Below are 21,862 nucleotides of genomic sequence, written 5' to 3' on the forward strand. Positions count from 1 at the left end.
GGGTATTTTCCTTCCTCTGCAAAAACAATTGTTATTCCCGCATAGGAAATACCAAACATAGGACAAGGGTGAGTGGCTTTCCTCCAAGTCCAAAGAAGCACCCTACTGCTAGCATGTGTACGCAGAGGGGCATGAGGGTAGATAAAGACAAAATATATTAGAAGGGATCTTCCTGTATCTGGACAGTTTCAAAGATGAGAACAAAGCTTGTAATTTGATCTAAAAAAAAAAATGAAAAAAGTTTCAGCAAATAGCAGAATTCATGATGAAGCTAATATGAACCTAAATGATATATGCAAAATGCATACTGCCATGTGAGCCTGGTATTTTGGGATAGAAGGTGTAATGTCTGAATGTTACATTATTAGGTTACAAATTAGCCTCACAAGTCAGCCAATTTAAGTGCAATGTCTACTTGTTCTTATCTATGCCCATTCTTCACACTTCACTGTCTTAAACCACTGCAGAAATCTATTTTACTGTTAAAAGCGCAGGGAACTCTAATATGCACTAGGAACATTTTTCCTTTTCTCATCCCTAATTAACTAGGTATAAGCAGAATAGTCACACAGGTTATAAAAAAGTAATAAATGTAGGTGCCTTGTACTTTTCCTTTTACACATTAAGAATGCTTCCAACATGGATTTATTCTAAGGACTTAGTCAAACAGTTGTGCACCTCAATGCCTTTTTAGAGTACTAAAAGAAATTATGCTTACTTAGCCATACTGCCTGCTCACAAGGGAGGGGAGAAAAAAAAAAAATCAGCCCCAATGCAGTTGATGAGTCTTACGATTTACATCAAGGGGACCAAGATTTCATTAAAGATATCTTACCTCCACAGTAAGATGTGGCTACTGGTTCACAAACTACACTTCAATCATGGAGAAAAGAAGAAGGCCACTGGATTTACAACTTTGAAATGAACTGGACAAAAAAAAATAAAAAATCATGAAGTATAAATAATATCTATTTAGGTCATCACGAGAGGCATAGACAGAAATGCAGCTGCCCCCTCTTCCCGTAACTCAGAATGCTTTGCAGGAAGTGTTCTGAGTTACAAGAATCTCCTGAACCAAACAGAAGTTCACTGTTGGTTGAGGGGGGTGGGAAATCTGCCTGCAGCCAGTTTCACCCAGCAATGGCACCTCCTCCCTGTGAGGCTGCAGTTTTCAGAATTGTGGGGGGGGGGGGGGAGGAGCAGAGGGAACTTGTTCTAGGGGTTCTCCAGCCAGCACTGGAGGGTGGGGTGGGTGAACTGGAGCCCTTTCACTTGGGGGGCTTCAATATATGTCCCACACTCCAGCAACGGCTGAAAAATACCTCAGACTAAATTCCCTCTGCTCCTTTTCCCCACTCCCATTCTGAGAACAGCAACAGGCTGGGAGGCAGCGCAGACAGAAGTTACAGAAGATGCTGTGGTTTGAAATGTCTTCATCTGAACCCTCATTCAGATTTTTCCCTGATTGGCCATTTTTGAACCAGTCTGCAGCTGTGCACTTGTGTTTGGTCATGACTATAGACTGCTTCCTGTGGTCAGATCAGGTGAAAATTGTTGCTTCTGTCTATGCCCAAGGAGCTTCTGTTCTCTTCAACTAGAATGTGTAATTATATGTATATAGTTTAGGTACCAAAAGATGAAATGGGACATAATGCTCCTTGTAACAGTCTACCAAGAACCAAAACAAAACCCCAAGACAACTTCTCATGGCAATCTCAAAAATACCTTGATAAATGGAGAACACTGTACAGAACAAGTGGGTCTAATTCAAGTTTGTTTCCACTTGAGGTAAATGCTAGAACTGTTGACTACTAATGGTAGGACTGTAATAAGTATAATTGGTCTGCTGAAAAAAAAAAAACTTGTTTGGTCAACCCAGAGAGCAGTACTCACACTCAAGCACAACTACACAGAATAAAAGAGCACTAGACCCAATCTGAAAGATACAGAAGTATATCTTCAGAACAGTGCAAAAAACACTACTAACTATATACGGTATAACCAGCATGACAAGCAACATGTTGGGTTAATTTCTCTAGCTCAACCCTGGATTCTCTGCTCCCATTGGATGGCATAAGTGAATGATAATCCAGAAGTAAACAAGGAGGAAAGATTTATCCCCATATAGGGAAACTCCCTGCTGACACATACTGCTACATGATCTGACACCTCTTCCTTCCTGTTACTGCAGAACATATGCTGGGAAGGGGGCATCAGGGGTTGTCTAAAATACTAGGTTTTCCATTCAAAATATAATATGAAAAAGATCTGTGCATGATCAGGGGTCAGGAAAACAGAACTTATGATGACAGGCTGAGAAAGTGCAGAGGGGTGATGTGATGGCCACCTATAAGTTTATCGGGGTGACCACCAGGATCTGGGGAAACGTTTGTTCACCAGAGCACCCCAAGGGATGACGAGGTCAAATGGTTATAAACTATTGCAAGACCGTTTCAGACTGGACATAAGGAAGAATTTCTTTATTGTCCAAGCCCCCAAGGTCTGGAATATCCTGCCATCAGCAAATTGGATGCTTGTCTTGCTGGGATCCTATGACCCCAGCTGACTTCCTGCCCTTCAGGCGGGGGCTGGACTTGATGATTTTCTGAGGTCCCTTCCAGCCCTAATGTCTATGAAATCTATACAAGTCCTTACTACATCTTACACTTTAGTTAGGCTCTTAGCAACAACATATAGCTTAATATCTAAACAAATGACAGAAAAACACTTGGTCTAACCTTCATAGAGCCTTCACCAAACACCTTTATCACACAGACATAATTTTCACACCTCTCTTCCTTCTTTGTTTAAGAAGAGCTTGAACTAATGAGAGAGGCTGTTTGTTTTCTGATGGGGTGATAAATGCTGATAACAGAGCTGATAAATGCTCTATTATCTAGGAGGGGGAGAACCCTTCCTTAATCCTGCTGTGGCCTGGCAACACCACCATCACCTCAGCCTTGTACAAGGGAAGGGAAGACTGCTTTAGTGCCCCCTGGCTTCTAGCCTGAGCCACTTCAGGTATGTGCCTGTATATCTGTGCAGTTACAAAGTGATTTAGCCTAGCCAGGTTAGACTAACCTGCAAAGATTAAATCAATTCATGCTCAGACTTTGTTAATGTGTGCCCCTAGCCTCAGTGAGCAGATGGGGATGGGGCACACACAAGGTGTGTGATTGTGCGAGTGAGAAAGCAATATCAGGTATAAATACACACACAATATTCAGTGCCTTAGCCAATGTAAAGCCCATGCTCTAGTTTGGAAGTCCTTCTGTGTCAACCCTGCCACAGCATTGATTGTTTGCAAATTAAACCCCAGAACAGCGGTTCTCAAACTTTTTAGACTTGAGACACTCCTCGTAAAGTGCCAGCTCCTCTGGTTCACTTGTTTTTTTTACTATGTTGAACTTAGAAAGGTCCCAATAAATTAGAATGGATTCCTATTTGAAATCTCTGGGTTTATCTTGCGAATCATGTTTGCATACCTAACTGTACCAACACTGAATGGGACTCCACAGCAACCTTGAGAGGATCTCAAGGCATCCTAGGGTGTCATGGCACTATGGCAGAGAATCGCTTATAGGACTTCAAAGACTTGCTGCAACCTGAAGATGCAACTACAACTCAGGTACACCCGAGTTGGTTTTAAAAAAGTAGCTGGGTACAGGGAACAGGTTAACTACAGCTGGCACCACTCCTGATTGTAGAGTAATGAACTAACAGAATGCCTTCTGGTACATTCTTTAAACTTTACAAGTGTGTCCAAAGTCAATAATTATTCACACGCAGAGCAGCAATACATTTTCTTACAGGGAAACAGTGAAAAGCTCAACAAGCGTTAACCATATGCAACTAGGTTACCTCATCCTTAGCACAATCAAAGGATGATTCATTGGCTCTTTTGTGATACTTTGCTCTTTAGATCTTCATTTTCTGCCTTGACTTTAAACCAAGTAAAAAAAAAAAAAGATTATTTTAAAGTCTTTTTCCTTAACTTGTCAAGATTTCAGGCTCCAATATCCCCTACCAAAGCATCTGTACGGCTCTAACACTATAGTACCAGAACACCCTCAAAGTCTTTGTTGAATTAATTCTCAGGACACCTCATATGGTCAGTTAGTTTCATCCTTATTCTACTGAAGACAGAGCTACAGATAAAGAAAGCTTCACTGAACTTACACAGGAAGTCTGTAGCACCTCCAAGAACTGAATTCTGAACTCCAAGTCAAGTGCTTTAACTACAAAGCCAACCTTCACCTTTTCTGCAGTGAGAGCGCACAAGTACTTCAGCTATTTTGATTAATTTATTTTGTTTCCGTCAGGATGCCTTAGAGAGGGGGAAAAAAAGGTTAGCCTTTTGTTTTCAACAATACTTCTCACTTGGTTCAGTTCAAAGAGGAGTTAGTTCAGCACTGAACCACACAAAACTACAGAATTGCATTTTAATGTTTAAACCTCATGAAGCATGGCATCATCATTTCTACTTAAAAATTCTGCAGAATGTATCTGTCTGTCATCAGATAGAAATATTTATAGTGCTGCTTCCTAGACAGATACGCAACACAAGATATAAAGCAAAAGAGAATGCACTGAAGATGAAGTACACCAGGGTGCATTTCTGCATAAATACACATAGGACTGATAGTTTAAGAGGGTCTTGAATTCCTAACTCAATTACGCAAACTCTTCTTTGGCTAACTAAAAGCTTACTATATTCCACAGAAATACAGTTGTCTACAAATGCAGAGTGCCCTAGAATACTGTATTTTCTATTCAGCTATGTTTGATTGGAGATAACTCATAAATCCATAGCCCAAAACACTGTTTTGTGTCTTTAGGAAAATAAGTAACACAATGTTTTATAAAGGCAGTGCTCTCTATGGTAGCCAAAACGTAACTGAGCCATCAACCAGATTTGAGTGAATACCTCTGTACTCCGCTTCAGTGCCAGAACACTGAAGCAACTATACTGAAGACAGGCCAAACGCCTTACTGATTTTTAATGGAAAGTAGGGCATTGGTTTAAACAAGGAGTTATCAGAAGGCTGGTTACTGCGCACCCTTGGAATCCTGTGCAACAAGCACCACGTGTGAAAGGAGCCAGGACTGCTGTAGGTCAAAGGGAATGCTACAGAGTCTGCCTCAACTCTGTGCACTGTTTGCCAGTTCAGATCATTTAAATTGCCTTTTCAGTCAAAGACAGCATACAACTCAATTTACTTTTAGACTGTTAAAAATGCCTTATATGTTTAATCCCTATTGTGGATATACAGGTATTAGAAGAGGGTTTGCTTTAGGTCATCAGCAGAAAACCTATGGGGCTGCATTTTCAGAAAGGATTAGTATTTTTGTGTGTCCAGTTTAAGCAACCTTGTGCCAGATTTTTGGAACTGCTGGCCCCCATTCTTAAAAAGGAGAGGGGAGGTAGGAGGCAAGGAAAGGCAGGTTTGAACTACCTTTGTGCCCTGTGTGTTTGGAGCTCCAGAGAAGGCCAGCCTCAGGGCTACTCTATCTAAATTATACTGGTTTTTAGTACTGCTTAGGGACCATCATGATGGCTGAGACTAGCCAGACCACAGTGTGCTCCATGCCCCCTCCTTCTCCTTACAAACCCCACTGCACCTTCTCTAGATGCACTGGCAGCTATACACCAACCAGAAAATTCCTTTATGGTTGGGCATTTCTCAGGGCCTTTTTCCTCACCTGTTATACTGTTAGAGCAACATAAAGAATCTGGTCTGGTGCATCTTAAGTTAGGCACGCAGAGACTGAAACGCATAAAAATAACAGACACTTCTCAAAACATTGGCCTGTACTTCTATGAATTTAACACCAGACTGCTTATAATGGAAGTCAGTGGAAAAGGGGTCATCAGCACCCAGATCAGAGCAAGGAAGAGTTTGTGCCTAAAACGTTACGTTTGTAGCAACCCATTTCTTGCAACAATGAAGATAAGCATTGTATTTGCTGGAAGAGCATTCCTTCAGCCAATTAAGCTATTCTCATGTTCTGGCTTCTGTGCGCAGACATGATAGGATTTGCATGGACTACTGCCAGTTCACACTAAACCTTGAACATTGCCAATTACCTAGATCAATATCTGCTATCTGGGTAAGCCTAAAAAAAAGCAGAGCTATCACAACTGTGGTAACAGACTGAGGGACTGTACAGTTGAGGGCATTTCCAGACATTGCACATAAATCTTAAAATCCTTGAGTTTTCTGAAGTCACTGTCATCCATTGTCAATGTGCTTAAAGACACCAGTAACAAGAGGCATGCAATGGACTGGCATGATTTATGCCAGAAGGCTTATATATTAAATATTTAGTTTAAAGCACCATCATCTATCTATCTATAAAATGAAGTGTATGTCTGTACGTTCACTTAAAACTTGAGAGCAGCTGGTCCTATCTATTCTATATCTTCCAAATCACTGAATACCACCCAAGGAAAATTATAAGCAAGTTACTTTTCACTTGACCCTTTTTGGGGGCTTCCAGTGACTATTTAAGGGAACAATGCTTTTCACACAGACAGTTATATGTGGCTTGCTCCAGAGTTGGTAGTCAAAGAGGGTTGTATATACTGGCATCAATTGGAAAACACCACAAACATTGTTTACAAAGAAGTTCTTCAATTAAGATTATTCATTTGGATGTCATTTGAAATGTCACTCCACATTACATATTTAACATTTTAAAATTTTCAACTAAATTCTTTGAAAATAAACAAATACTGCAATTACAAAAATAATGACCAGGGCAAAGAATGGCTCCTTCCACTAGTTTTCTATAAACTTCAAAAATGGTTTCAATCCATCTTGTAAAGCTACCTTCTAAATTACCAGTCTGGGCTGTGAGACAGTATGTCACATCTATGAGCAAAAAGCTGATCTGTCAAGGCAGCACAACCCAATACACACGTAATGTGCACATTTTCTAATTACACTCCCAAATTCTGAACTCCAGTGGAGACTACCAGCCAACCACAGTAAGCAGTTAGGTTACTTATTAACTGTTTAGGCACATTAAAAGTTGAAAAGTGGTTTCACATGACCCCCCTCCATTCCCCCACCTCTTTACCACCAAATGTAGAGAACAGAGTTCAGTTTCATCTGACAAGCTATATGTTAACCTCATCTTTCCATCAGAACTTATTTAGTCCCCAGCACACAGAGCAAGAAAACTGCTCTAATGACTTCTTGGAGCTATGCACCATCAGGTATCAGAGAGGTCAGGTATGATTGGAAAACAATGATACCCAAGCCATGCCCCTTTCCCAGAAAAAAAAAAAAATCACTGTGTCAAGGAAAGGAGGCAATATAAAAGGGTTTATATAATGCAATTTAAGGATTTTTCTATGCAGTACAACAAAATGTTATTTCATGAACCTGAGAATGCCTATCTCCCTCCAAGAGACTTTATGTAATCTGGAGTATGTTTTACCTTCTGGTTATAGTGAGGTGGGGAAAAGTCCTTTACACAGATGTCAGGTACTTTTAATACAACAATTACACCCGCTACAATTACTATGCCCAATCAGCACAACGGCAGTGTTGTAAAACTATGAAAGCATATGAACTCACTTCATTCTTTGAAAGCAAATACCAATGAATAAAAAGGCATGTTGCAGACCAATGTAAATGCAGAGAGCAAAGCACTAAGGGAAAAAACCAGGGGGGGCGTTATTTTTAATAATATGCTCATATTTGTTATTTTCCATTGTTGACAATAACAAGGTGCAGATACACAATTAAGTCTCTGTTACATAAAATTAACTGAAAAAAATGCTGCTTCATGATTATGATTATTGTAGGTTAAGAAAACTGAATATCTGATAGAAGTGTTTATTTTAGTTTATTGAATGCTGAAATGGTATGAAATTGACGTTTCAAAATGAATCATAGAAAATTAGGGCTGGAAGGGACCTCAGGAGGTCACATCTAGTCCAACCCCATGTTCAAAGCAGGGCCATCCCCGACTAGACCATCCCAGCCAAGGCTTTGTCTAGCCAGGTCTTAAAAACCTGCAAGGATGAAGATTCCACAACCTCTGTACCAACTTGTTCCAGTGTTTTACTCCCCTCCTAGTGAGAAAGTTCTATATCCAACCTAAATCTCCCTTGCTGCAACTTGAAACCATTGCTCCTTGGTCTGTCATCTGTCACCACTGAGAACAGCCTCACTCCAGAGAACATTTAGCCTTGCAGCTCTGGCAGGAACATTTAAGCTGCTGCTCAAGTTATTCAAAATAAGTGGCTGCTGATGGCATGCTGTCATGCTACCATTTAATCCTCAGAGCCTAGCAACCTTTTCAATCTAACTGGGAAATAAACTCTCCCCTTCCCTTTCTGACAACCTGATTAAATACTTCTACTTAATACTCAAGAGCAAGGGTTACTTAAAGGGACTGTGTCCCCTTAAGAAAATCAGGTGAACGATTGATGTTGGCAAACGTTGGTGGAGTTATCATCTAAAACAGGGGTGGACAAAATGCGGCCCGGGGGCCGGATGCGGCCTGCCAAACCATTCTATCCGGCCTGAGGGGCCCCTAAAATATTTAGAAAATGAATATTTATCTGCCCCTGGCTGCCTGTCACGCGGCCCTTGATGGCTTGCCAAAACTCAGTAAGTGGCTCTCCGCCCAAAATAATTGCCCACCCCGATCTAAAAGTTCCTATAGGTGAAATATTAGAGATTTTGACACACGCACACATGCTTTAACTTGATAATACTGTATGGACAGTTATTTTACTCAGTTGTGAGTGTCGTGGCAAAAGCAGAAAGAAAGAATACTTTTAAAACCCAATGATATAACCTTAAGAAAAATTAACAGTCATCTAAAACCAGCCTTTTTTAAGTATAGAAAAACAAACTACTTTACTTCTCTATGAAGATCTTAATCCAGCCGGTAAATACACAGGGGGTGCATCTAAACAAGAAGCTTACTGCATAGTAGCCTAATAACACAGTGCAGTAATGTGCCAGTCAAAAACCAGGCTAATAACCTACTGTGCAGTGTTATTAGGCTACTGTGCAGTAAGCATCACAAAAAATGTTCACTGGTGCTACTGTGCAGTAAATACAGTTACTGCACGTTAATGAATGTGTAAACACACCCAGGCAGTCCTGACGACTTCAAGGTAGCTACTTGTATTCAGTAGATTGTATATGGGTGGACCCGTATCTCCACAGTGAACTATGCCAAGGTTAATGAGATTTTCCATGGTTACAAAAGCCACCCACAGTTGCAGGATTGGGATTTAACTGCTATTAAAGTAGACTTCTAATGCTAAATAGAAAACCATCAAACAAACAAAAAACAAAACCCCAAGAAAGCAGTCGGGTTTTAGAAGAGGGCAAAAAAGTTTTGACTCACCGATTTTCCCTTTTCAGATGGTTTAGGTCAACTGGCTTGTCATGATCAACACACACAATATTGTTTTATTTTTTACCACAATACACCAATCAAGTGAGTATAAATTGCATTACCCTTCCTTGCTGTTTTGAAAGTTAGGATATTTTTAAAACAAGACATTAATTAAAATCTGTTAAGGCTACAGCAAGAACACACAATTCTCTACATTAATTCAAAAGCCATTATATGTCATATAAACAGAAAGAGCATCTCAATTCCAACAATAATGTACCATTAAAAAAGACACTGTCAATTTAACCATGTTAGAAACCAATTTCTTTATCCCTATTACTAATTATACACTAATTAATGGATTATTGGAAATAAAGTGCTTATCTATTTTTAAAATGCAAGTATGCCATTTTTAGAAAAAAAAAATGAAGTAACCAATTTATATCTGAAAACTTTCACCAGTTTAAGTCTTGTGCACTGACTTGCCTTGAGTGCTTTGGTTTTTTGCATTGTCAGAGCGATACCAAAACACATCACCTCTTTCAGGATCAGGCCCAGACATCCTGACATTAAGTATAAAGCTAGCTTTACTGTTTGCCACCTCTCAAAATCTGCAAGCACTATTTACAGTTTAGTTTCTTGTTATTAGAGTTAAATGTATATTGTCTCTACTGTTCTTATTATGAGAAGTTCCTTTTTCCATAAAAATGATTACATTTCCAACAGGAGCCAGATGAGAACAGGGAAGAGCACCAACACTTCACAAGTGCCACCCACAAAACAAACTACTCATGAAAGCTGTCAGAATGAGACCCATGCTCTTGGTACATTGTACAGATGCTTTAAATATCACACAGCTCTCAGAAGTCAGCTTCCCCTGCTTGGGGCTCAGTATGCCCACAGGCTCTATTCACCCTTGGATTTGGCTACTACCTGATTTATTGGGGAAAGCAGTGATAACTTCATAAAAATCACTCACATGCAGTACCAAAAATAAGATGTCACTCAGCGTTGTGCTGGTCCTCTTTTTCCTCTTATGTAAAGAATTATACAGCTAATAACATTGAATCCATGGTGACATCTCTGCATTGCTTACACATCATTCTCTCTCTCTCTCTATCTTCCCTTTAGAAATTCTCTTCACATCCATATCAGATAAAGACTTTTGCCTTTTAAATGAAACTGAGATTCTAGAGACCAAAATGATATTCTACAGACCAAAACGATAGTAGAAGGTGCCAGCATGCCACACCACTCACTGTGTGTACCAGGTGTTTCTGATCCTGGATTTCTAAGCTTACTTATCATTCATTGAAAAACAAATGCCTGTTCACATAAGAAGGATGAATGTTTATCACTAAGGCATGAACTTAATGTAATTGTTCAGAAAGCCTGTAAAAGGGAACAGCTGCCTCTAGTTATACTTCTCCCCACTTCTGTACCAAGGATTGTTTTAGAAGGCTTTAGCATGAAAATACAATTATTTTAACAGTTTACAGTAAGAAAACTTCTAAACAGCTCCAAGCTCAGTATGAGGGAAAGGGAGGGAGTGGGGGAACTGGGTACCACTGGAAGTCTATTTTTTTTAAAATTGAATGCTCTTGTAAGTCAGACATTCAAAGATGTAACTTTTGAATGAAAGAGATGCCAAGTAAAGTCTTGTAGGTCATCTCTACCCTCAACACAGCCAGAAGAACTCTTCGCACCAACTCTGAGCTATCATGCATTTAAAAAAAAAAGTCTTACGAAACTGTCACATGCATTTCTGAAACTCTACAGGAGCTCACTGCTTCCTCATTCTGCTCCCATACACACACACGGCTATAGAGCCTACATACAGATTTCACGCAGAGCCCGTTTTGCCCAGAACCAAGCTCTCAGGCAGACACCACGGGCACAGGAAACCTTTTTAGATTAAGAGGGAGCAGGAAGATTCAGCCTCAACTTTAAGAAAAGGGCACTGAGGATTCTTGCTCTGGGTAGGCTTGACTTCTAGGGTGTGACAAGAGATTGGGGAGGGGGATACAAAAGGAAGGAGGTGGAAGACACTGGGGTGCAGTGATTCACAGCCAGGGTGCCGCAGCACCTGGGGGGGGGGGGGCGCGCCTTGAAATCCTCTCAAGGGTGCCGCGACTTAGCGCTGTGAGGGGCACAACCCTGACTCCCAGGACAAACCCAGAGGTTTCCAACAGGAATGCAGAGAGGTTTCCTAGTTCTTTGTGCTGGAACAAAACTGCCCCGGGATGTTTTCAAGAGGTGAAAAGCAAAGGGAAAGCTGCCTTTCTGCGAGGGCTGCCTCCAGCTTCGGGAAAAAAAAAAAAAAAAGGTTGAGAACCATTGATTTAGGGAGCAGAAACCAATGGGAGGAAATCCAGCGTGTCAGGAGCCCTGGCCCCCGAGGAGCACAATGAGCAACAGCCCGGCAGAGCCCGAGGCGCAGTTTGATCTGGAAGGAGACGGACACGTCTCGGCGCTCGGCAGCCAGAGGAGACAGCAGGGGCCCTTTTCTCATCTACTCCACCAGCAGCCTGGTGCCGTGGGACAGCGCCCGGATCCAGCGCACAGGCGGGCGGGCTGCCCGGCCCGGCCCCACGCCCTGCGCGGCTGGAGCGCGGCCGCCTGCCCCCGCCCGGCCCCGCCACCTGCCGCACAGCGCCATGCCCGCCAGCTGCGGGCTCCCAGCGCTGCGTGCTGGATGCCGCCGGGCGCGGGAACGGGGGAAGGGGAGGACAAAGCCGCCCCCCGCGCCCACGACTCACCGTGTAGAGCAGGTTGAGGGCGCACAGGCAATTCTTGGAGCAGGTGAAGCCCCCGCAGACCATGGCGCCGGCAGCGCGCGGGTCCGGGCAGCCGAGGTGGGGCGGGCCCGCGCGGAGCCGGAGCCGGAGCTGGAGCAGATGGAAGGGCGGTGGACCTGGACCTGGACCTGGACCTGGACCCCGATCCCGATCCCGATCCCGATCCCGCAGCGCGCCGGGGACACACGAGCCTCCCGGATGGAACGATGGAACCACGGAGGGGCCGGGCCAGCAGCAGGCGCGCGCGCTGATTGGCCGCCCTCGGACACCAAAGGTAGGAATATGCAAACGAATGGAACGCTGACATCCTCCGCCTCAGCTGGGATCCGGGAGGGGGAGGGGCGGCGGCGCCCGGCCCGCGCAGGTGAGCAGCGGCGGGAGCCGGAGCCGAGGCCCTGGGGTTGCTCGGGCGCCCTCTGCCCTCCGTCGGCATCCAGGCCGGGACACGGCCTGTGAATCCGGGCGACAAACGCCGAGCTCGCACCAAGCCGGCTACGCGGGCGCGGCTCGACGCCTGAGGCCCCTCGAGAAGTGGGGCTGGAAGGGAGCTCCTCCGCCCCCCCAGGCTGAGGCAGGGGCATCCTTGCTCTAACCCAATGTTCCCCAACCTTTTCCAGCCCGAGGCCTGCCTACATTAATAAAAACTTTCTGCAGTGCACCTGCTAAGGCATTCCCCACCCTCATACCATACTGTAGGTCATTGGCCTGGGACAATTCCACCACACACCTGTTCATTTCTGAGGGCCTGCCTTTGTGCCACAGCACCCTGGTTGGGAAACACTGCCCCAACCTCTTCCTAGAGCGACTGCCGCCCCTGATGCAGCACAAGCCCCAGATGCCCCAACCTGCCCCCAGGGCAGCAGGGACCCCCGGAGATCACCTAGTCCACCCCCTGCCTGAGGCAGGGTCAGCCCTATCCAAACCATCCCATACAAGTATGATCTAACTTGGCATCAGACTGCCAGCAACCCTGATGCAGCACACGCCAGAGACCCTAACCTGCTGCCGGCGAAGCAGGGGACCCAGGCAGCCAAAGTCCTGTTTCTTTGTCCATGTAAGCATAGCCTATGCTTACCTGGCAAGGGAAACACTGTGGCCACGGAGGCGGTCTTTGTAGCCGCACCAGGGAAGACCGCTCACCTGGCACAGGGATAGTACCTGCCAAGGTAATGTGTAGTGAACCTCCCACTTAGCTATGGAGTTGGGAAGGTCTTGGCTTTAAGCCCACTCATGGAAATGAAAGGCTTCTCCCTGGCTTACCCCTGGGGCCTTACGGCTGAGGGCAAGCAAAACTAGGGGGCATCCAAACCCCAAGCCTCCAGGCTTGGGCCTGCAAGTAGGATGCCCACCAAAGGTTTTGGGACCATCTGAAGCCCCAGATGGGGGTGGAGAACGTTTCCTGGTAGTAGGCCCACTTCTGGTTCTGGACCGACTCTTGGATTTGGAATTTGTTTTGGCTAATTTGGCTTGGAATACAGAACATCATTTTTTTTTAAAGTTTGCTCAAAAGGTCTGGGTCGAGGGCTGCAATCCCCGCTACAGAGGAAGACCAAACCCCAACAGGCCGTACCAGTCTGAACCACGGGGTAAAATTCCCTCCTGACCCCAAATATGGCCATCGGTCTGACCCTGAGGGAGAGGTAAGACTTTCTATCCTATAACTAACAAACGCTTGGGTAGGGGGGTCATACCTCCTGCTACAGAGGAAGGCAAAACCCCACAGTCCATACCAATCTGAACCATGTGGTAAAATTCATTCCTGACCCCAAATATGGGGATCAGTCTGATCCTGAGCAGGAGGGCAAGACCCTGTAACCAGGAACCTCCACCTTGAAGTCCCAGCAGGAACACTGACACACCTAGTCAAAATCTCCAGCACCTCTGAGGAAGGCTTAAAATACACACACCCCTGACACATGCAGCAGGAACTCCAAAGGCATTTTATTCTGTGTAGTTTGGCTGGGATTTGTCTGCCTGAGGAAAGCTAAAGCAGGCTAATATGTGCACATGAACAAAAAGCAAACATTTAACAATTCATAGTCTTGTTTTCCAGAAGTCTGAAGCAGGAGTTACTAAATATTTCCACCTGATTCTAGGACATCAAAACCCAAGTGAAGAATCTGTGCCCCATTAGGTTGCTGGCAGTTGTATCCTCTGCTCAGATTATCTTTTCCCATCTCTTTCACATCACCATTACTTTGCACAAGATGCTTAGGGCAGTGGTATCCAACTTTTTCCATCCAGGTCTGTTTGCCAGTCACAGCTGGTATGTGGGGCCAATCTGGCATTCTGTGTTGGCCCAACTGTGCACAGGAACAGCCTGGCCAGGGGCCGATCCAGCCACGCAGGAACAGCCTAGCTAGGCCCCAAACCCTCACTACTTCACTGGGTCCTTCCTGGACATTGCCATGTGGCTGCATCAGGCCCTGACTCAATCCAAATGCACAGGAACAGGGCCCAATCCCTCCAGCTGGAACCAGTCCAGCAATGTGGGGCTTGGAAATTTGGCAGCTGGGGAGCAACAGCAGTGTTAATTGTCACTGCCCCACCACCTCCAAATTTCCATATCAGGCCCACAGACTAAAGGTTAAGCATCCCCTGGGTTAGAGAACATGGTGGCTTCATACAATATATATATTTTTAATGTCCTGCTCCTGCAGCGTGATGTCTTAGTGTACAGCTTTGTCCTCAGATATCTCTGAAGATTAGTGAGGGTTCTCACGAGAGTATAGGGTACAGAAAGGTACTTTTATTATGGAATTGGGATGTAACTAATTCTCACAGCGCTTTCTGGTGTGTAAGCTTGTTGCTTTATGTACTTACTTATTCTCTTTCAGTAAGAAGAGATAATGAAATTAAACCACTCTTAGGAAGCTTCTCTGCAGATGCACCAGATGTACTGATAGCTATATAATGGGCAACATATTCATCCTTTTGTGAGTGGTGGATAATGGTTAACTTTTATTTATTCTCAACATCTGGGGATTTTTTTCTAGGACACAAATAGTCTTCTTTACAATTAAAACTGTTGAAATGATAGTAACTGCACAGGTTGGTCCTTCCTTCCACATTAAAATGGCCTGGGTTTTTTGTGGTTGTTTACACGTACTTCGTGTAGATACACCTCTATAACTGGAAGGAAAACTTAATTATCTAGAAACAGGCAAGTTATTTTTTAAGGGAATTGTACAGCTCCAGCATTAACTAACAGTCCAGGCAAGTTTTTCTTCTGCCTGAGAGTTAAATAGAATGAAACACCTGCTGCTGAGTGTAGCGGTTTAATATTCCGAGGTCCTGTTCTTACAATCATTTACACACAACTTCCTAACACTTGAAATCAATGGAACTGCTAACAGAAATACATTTAAACATGTACATGAATGTTGCAGGATGGGGGCCCAAGAAACTCTCTTATTTTCCTTCTGGACTTCGAAAGAGATAGTAAGGAATCATATACTCTGTAGTCTACCATGCTAACTATTCCGTCATCCCCAAGTATTGGGGAAAACTTGTGAAGATCAGTTCCACATAAACTGAGAAAATTACATCTAGCATCTAATAAATTCATAACAATTACTAGCAACTTGTCAACAAAGCAGTCAGAAAAGGATCTCCAAAAGCATTTTGTTGTATATAGTTTGGCTGGGCTCTGTCTGGCTGAGGAAAGCTACAGCAGGCTAATAATCCCAGCCAGCAGTGAGACAAAGAGTCTGAACAGCAGCCGGTTTTGTCTTTCCTGATCTGTCGCTGTGGTCTATTCTCTTTGCATTTTTTTCCATGCTCTTTGATATTTTGCCACACTTGTGCAATTAAATACAGAGCACGTTTTTCTCCTGCCAAAATGACAATCCCCCATTTTCAAACTGCTGGATAGTTATCCATGGAGCTGCCAATCAGGCATCGCATTAACTTCTAACAAGATTTGTGATACAAATTAAATCTAAAGATTTAACAGCTGCAAAAGTTGTTTTATTATTATAATTGTTGCTAGTATGTTTTTAAACTTAGGGGAAGTGAGACAATTCATAGTGTATAATACTTGTAAGGAGACAAGATAAATGACTAACAAACCTGACTTGATTTTGAATTCATTTAGTCTTCGGTGAACTTATACTTGTGTACTATATTTACAGGTCTACTTCTACTATTTTGGCTCAAAGCAAGACCCAAAGGAAACCAGTCCTGTGTAAAACCACTGATCTAAAACAAATGATGCCAGCTTCACATTAGGTCTGAACTGGGCTACTAAATCTCAGATCCTCAGAGGTAATTAGTTGCCTGACTCCCACTGGGTGGTAGCCACCTATAAACTAATTGATAGCTTTTTCTATGCTTGTCACAGATCAGTCCCACAACAATCTCTCACATGGATTATATAACATTGTATGTAAAAATGTCACTCAAGTATTGCCAGTGTTCAGAAATGATGCTATATTTCATTCTGTATAATTGCTTTCCAAGCATTAGTGTGTAACCTGCCATTCCAAATATAAAATCGGTTTATCCACTGTAGAAAGATAACTAGCAATTGTTAGAATGTTAGCTCATGTTTTGAAATTATTTTCAGCATAGCTTTAGACTGTAGTCGTACAAAAGATTAGGCTTATTATGTAGATTTTGTTGGATAAAAAGCAGAAACTTTAAAGTGTTTTTGTTGGACACATGCAAATGCAGATATATAAAGTTACTGTAGCATTGTTCCCTTTGTCATTATCACTGAATTATTCAAAAACATTGTCCACTGCTCTTAGAAGATCTCTTTCACTGTTAATAATTAAGAAGGTGCCTCAACTTTCATTAATTAATCGCATGAAGGCTTGATTCAGTAATGAGTACCACTCAGAAGTTTTTGAAACATTTTTGGATTGAGCCCTTAAACATATAACAATCATTGAAGCTGCTTTTTCAATATAAATACTTCCCAAGATGGCTGTTCTAATGTCACTTGTACTCACGCCTTCTATGGGTATGCATAGCTCCATTTAAGTAAACAGAGCTGTGGCAGTTCAACCTTGCTAAAGGCTGGATATTCATCCCTTCCAGCTCTATTCATAAGCTACACTACCAAGCTCCTACTGGGACAATCTTGTAACCTGATTTAGACTAGCACAGTTAAATATTTGTCTCCTGGGGTACAAACTATGCAAGAGCTATGCTAGCTACAGCAATATGAATGGGCAAAAAAAATTGTCTCTATATTGTCAGTCAAAATTATGCTAATGACCCATATTCACACATGAATCTAGCTAATACATTGAGACACTTAACGTGAACTAAGTTGTCTTTTGTGAATTAATAGTTGTAAAATGATAAAAAAAAAAACCCCAGTCTTTCCTTAGATTTAGTGGCAGGGGTTCTTCTTTTCAGTTTTTTTAAGTGGTTGGGGGTTTTTTTGTTGTTGTTTTGTTTTGGGGGGAGGGGGGTTGTTGTTGGGGGGGGGGGGTTAGGCTTAGTGTCTATAAATACCTGCGCTAGTTGATGAGCCTGTACCTGACTCTTCTCCTTTGTCTTTCCAGAGGACAAGTTCTGCATTCAGTTACAGTCAGTCCGGTTCTGTTGCCTTAATTTTCAGTGCTGCAATCAAGAGCAGAATCTGGCCTTTTCTTCTTGCACTCTGATATATCCTTTGTTCCCAGGTTGCCTTTGGAGCCTTTCAACAGCATCCCTGGCAGTTGAAGAAGCCATGAACAGAATGAACCAGCTGTACTTCCATAGGAAAGTGCAGCAACATGAACACACAGGCTGGTGCCTTGTAATTCTGCTTTGCCTGTGGGTATCCTTGAGAGCACTGTATTTACTAGGAAGTAGTGTGAAAACTCTGTGGAAAGAGTATAACTGCCAAATTAGCATGACTGGTGGCCAGTACACATTTTATAATTCAAACAGGCTATGAATAAAAAGTTCTTATCATTTATCATTAATTTTTATATATAGACTATCTTAAGGGTTGTAAATTAAGAAGTTTTTTTTTTTTTTTAAATGGACCATATTCGGAGACCCTCAGAACAGGAAAAGGCTGTAAACTCGGATTTAAAATGAGGAAAATGCCCATTGCTTTAAAGCAGCCTATGCTTCCATACTACGTTGTAAAGCTCATGGTACAAGTTTTAAATCTATGTAGCACCAATATTTTACAAATGGTATAAATATAAACTTAAACACACAGTTTATATTTGCATGACTGTTGTGCCTTACATGAAATACATGAAAGCACTTTTAATGTCAAATTTTATATAGAAACTCGCCCTTTTTCCTTTACGCATTTCACAGCATGTTGCATTTCTAGCTCGAGTCTTTACTTAGCATAATACTCGTTTGTATAGGAATCCTACCCGACAACAAGGGAAAAAAATAATAGAGATCAGAAGAAGTTAGCAGATGCTCTCAAGTGGCACCAAAATTATTTTTAAAATTATTTGTTTAAAGATTTGCTGGTTTTCAAGTTGACTTTAAAGCCTAAGGTGTTTTTGTTTTGTTTTGTTGCTGAGGCTGACAAGAAACAAATATAATAAACAAGTCTTAATAAGGTCAATTGTGTTGGAAACAAGTTAAGTCTGGACTGCTTGTTGTCCTGACAACCTTCTGATAAGTATCCTGATGTGCTAATAAATACTGAAGCTAACATTCAAGTTAACTCCATAAAGATTTTCAATTCAGCCAAAAGGTACCTCATATTCTTTCAGTTATTTTTTTTATGTCTCTCTCATTTTGGCTCGTTCTAAGCATGAACAACATGGGTTCTCTATACTCAGAAGCAAAAGTACAAATGAGAGTGGTAAAATCAATGATTTTATAGTCCCACTTCATCCCTGTGGCTATGATGATGCAGCTGCCGGAAGATTTCTCATTTCCATCAGCATTTGTAAAAATGCCCATAAGATTGTTTACTGCAAGTATGACCTAAAAAAAACAAGCTGAATATCTGCCGTCTGTCCGAATTGAGCTGTATGTTCTCCATGTGGTTGGGATTTTTCTCAGTTTTAATTTTGGGTGCCAGTATACGCTGTATATAAGGGGTAGATTCTCAGCTCTTATGCATTAGAATAAATGCACACATTTACCACACCTGTACATGGATGTCACTGATGTTTCTGCCATTTGATGCTATTTAATTATAATTAAAATGTATTACTAAACATAGATAGTCACTTGAACTTGTCAACAATGGTATATTATTCTAACCATTTGCATATAATGAATTTGCCTTCTGGAGCAAAAGAACTGATCTGTGGAGGAAAGTAGTAGCATTCCAAGCCTATTCCCACTCTTGTGGCCACTGATAGCACAAGAAGAAAGAGAAGGAGGGGCAGCTGGACACTGCCCATGGATGGCATTGTTCATTTTGCATTCCAGGGTTTTGGACATTTGTGTACATTATGCTCAGATACCAAAGGAATAAGTGTGTTAGAGGAGCCCAAATAAGGACTGTGTTGTACAGGACACTTAGCACATGTTTTATTTAGATGATAGTATGCATTACTGTGCTGTATTCAAAGTTAGAATGTGTTTGAGCAGTTGCATGCTAATGCTTACTACAATCTCTAAGTGTAACATGAGTCATGGTGCAGGACTGCACCAGAGCCAGTTCAAAACTCCAGTGCAGTGCAGAGCCTGGAACTGACAATTAGCTGACTGTCCAGCACCACACTGGAGTCTATCATCAGTGGCAATTGGCAGTTCTGGCACTGCTCCAGAGCCAATTGTCAGTCCCAACCCTAGTGCTACACTAAAGCCAGTTCAAGACTCCAGTACAGTGTGGAGGTTGGGACCAACAATCACCTGATTTTTCAGTCTTGGCTGTAATGCCACACCAGAGCCAATTATTGATCCCAACCCCAGGACCGCACAGAGCGGTTCAAGACTCCAGTGCAGTACCCAAGTTGGGACTGACAACCAGCAAGCTGTGCTGGCATTATATCCATGGAGCTGTTAGATGATAATTGAACATATGTTACTGAATACAGTCTGGAGATACTCTTCCCCTGATAAGTCCTAACTTTGTTACAGTGTGATCACATTTAGCACAATACAATCATACTCCGCATATATGTTATTGCTTGAACATGCAGATGCTTGCATTTTATTGTAGTTAACATGTATAAGTAAAATGAGTGACAAAAGGCCATAAGAGTGACTGGTGATTCTACGCTAGAAAAGAAAATGTGTTTCTGTTATTAAAGTTAAAACTTTGTTGAAGAGATGGAAAAGAACACACAGAAAACAAGCTCTATTTGTTTGTGATAGAGTGGGGAAAATATGTATAGATTCATATTTCACAGAGTAACTTACTTTTAGATTGGATAGATCAGAAACTTGCTTACCAGAAGGCAAAGTGACATGCTAGCTATATGACCTGAACATTTATCAGATTTGTATAAGGACTCTGGCAAATGATTAAAGATGACTACTAATAAAATAACAGGTGGCTCATCCTTTACTTACAGGAATGTAACATGCTGAAAACATATTAGTGTCCTTTTACAAAACTTTCTTGCTGAAATTGAGGCAGCCAACTGCTCTCGAGTTAAATATGGACGGATAAATTGGTGACGAAAATCTCTCTAGAATTGAGGCTTTCTTCGCATTTGAATGGCTAAAAACAGGAGAGTAAAGGAGTTGTTCGGAACTGAGCCACTGAATTTTGAAAGTTAAATTGGCTTCTTAATCTGACAGAAGTCCTCTCCAGCTGTGCAGGGGAAAGAGTAAAAGTAACAGTTTTCTGCAAAGACAACAGAAGAATTTCTAGTGCCTAATTATGCACACACATGTCCACACACATATATCTCCCCACTTTTCTTGAATTTTCCAGTACTTACTGCTTTTCAGACAAAAGGCAGAGTAGGCAACATTGTCCCAGTTATCTAGAAAGTCTGTTATTTTTGTAGGTAGGTAGAAAGTGAGAAAAACTCTGCCATCACCTGTTGGCTTAATAACACTGTCTTGCATTTCACAAGTATGGCTTGAGGGAAATGAAAAAAAGAAGCCAATATTATTTTTGTAGTATGCAGGGAAGAGTTCTTAGGATTTTGTTAAACTCTTATCTGAATATCAAAATTGCCTTTAGACAGGTTCAAAATCCACCTTGAATAGAGCAGACAGAGGATTAAGATAAGGACAGTCCATTTCACCCAGAATACTACAATGCAGACAAAGGACACTTAAAGGAACAGTGTTAAATACTGTATTTTTAAAAATCTTTTTAAACAAATTTCTTGTCCAAGTCACTGACAGGAGAACAAAATCACAGGATTCTATTTCGTTTAGGCCAGGATTTAGCGTTATGTTGTAATAAACAATTGGGTTTTATGTCTCGCCCTTTATATATAATAGGTGAATCAGGATTCTTCTGTTCCAAGGCAGATAGCTCTCCCAGGTCTCTCTGGAGGGGCCAGCACCTGATTTGAAATCAATATAGTGCAATCCTTTGGATCCTGAGGTTTGGCATTTGACTCCTGGTTCTTACTTTGATTCCTGTCTAATGATTTTTGACCTAACTCCTTGCAGACCCTTAGCGATGGGTTGTTTCTATCTATTGAGCGCAGACTGCTGAAGTCCACATGGAAAGGGAATGAGAAGACCAGTTACGGTCAGTACTGTATACCAATACCTCTCTCTCACATTGCTGTTTTTTTCCAGTGTTGGCTTTCATTCTTTTTAAAAAGTAAATCTCCAGATACTATTCTATGCAAAAAGGG

General features: G+C 42.1%; 1 protein-coding gene and 1 long non-coding RNA gene across 4 annotated transcripts in view; one reads left to right on the forward strand and one right to left on the reverse strand.

Annotated features, from left to right (window-relative positions):
- TSPAN13 (tetraspanin 13) overlaps positions 1-12,355 on the reverse strand; it is a 24,503-nt gene extending 12,148 nt beyond the window's left edge. The window contains exon 1 of the mRNA XM_090046843.1: positions 12,129-12,355. Within this exon, the coding sequence (XP_089902969.1) occupies positions 12,129-12,191 (63 nt within the window). The 5' untranslated portion in view covers positions 12,192-12,355. The remainder of the gene's footprint in view (positions 1-12,128) is intronic.
- Positions 12,305-20,599, forward strand: LOC149864818 (uncharacterized). 3 transcript variants are annotated; one of them, XR_016442291.1, is made up of 6 exons: positions 12,305-12,441; positions 13,666-13,807; positions 15,005-15,103; positions 16,301-16,433; positions 17,684-17,940; positions 18,438-20,599. It is a non-coding gene; the product is annotated as an uncharacterized LOC149864818 (long non-coding RNA). The 3 variants fall into 3 exon arrangements; XR_016442289.1 differs by having other exon boundaries at positions 17,684-20,599; XR_016442290.1 differs by lacking the exon at positions 15,005-15,103 and having other exon boundaries at positions 17,684-20,599.
- The last annotated feature ends 1,263 nt before the right edge of the window (positions 20,600-21,862 follow it).

This window comes from Crocodylus siamensis, chromosome 5, assembly GCF_052110815.1.
Source record: "Crocodylus siamensis isolate JL-2025a chromosome 5, ASM5211081v1, whole genome shotgun sequence".
NCBI classification, from domain to species: domain Eukaryota; kingdom Metazoa; phylum Chordata; order Crocodylia; family Crocodylidae; genus Crocodylus; species Crocodylus siamensis.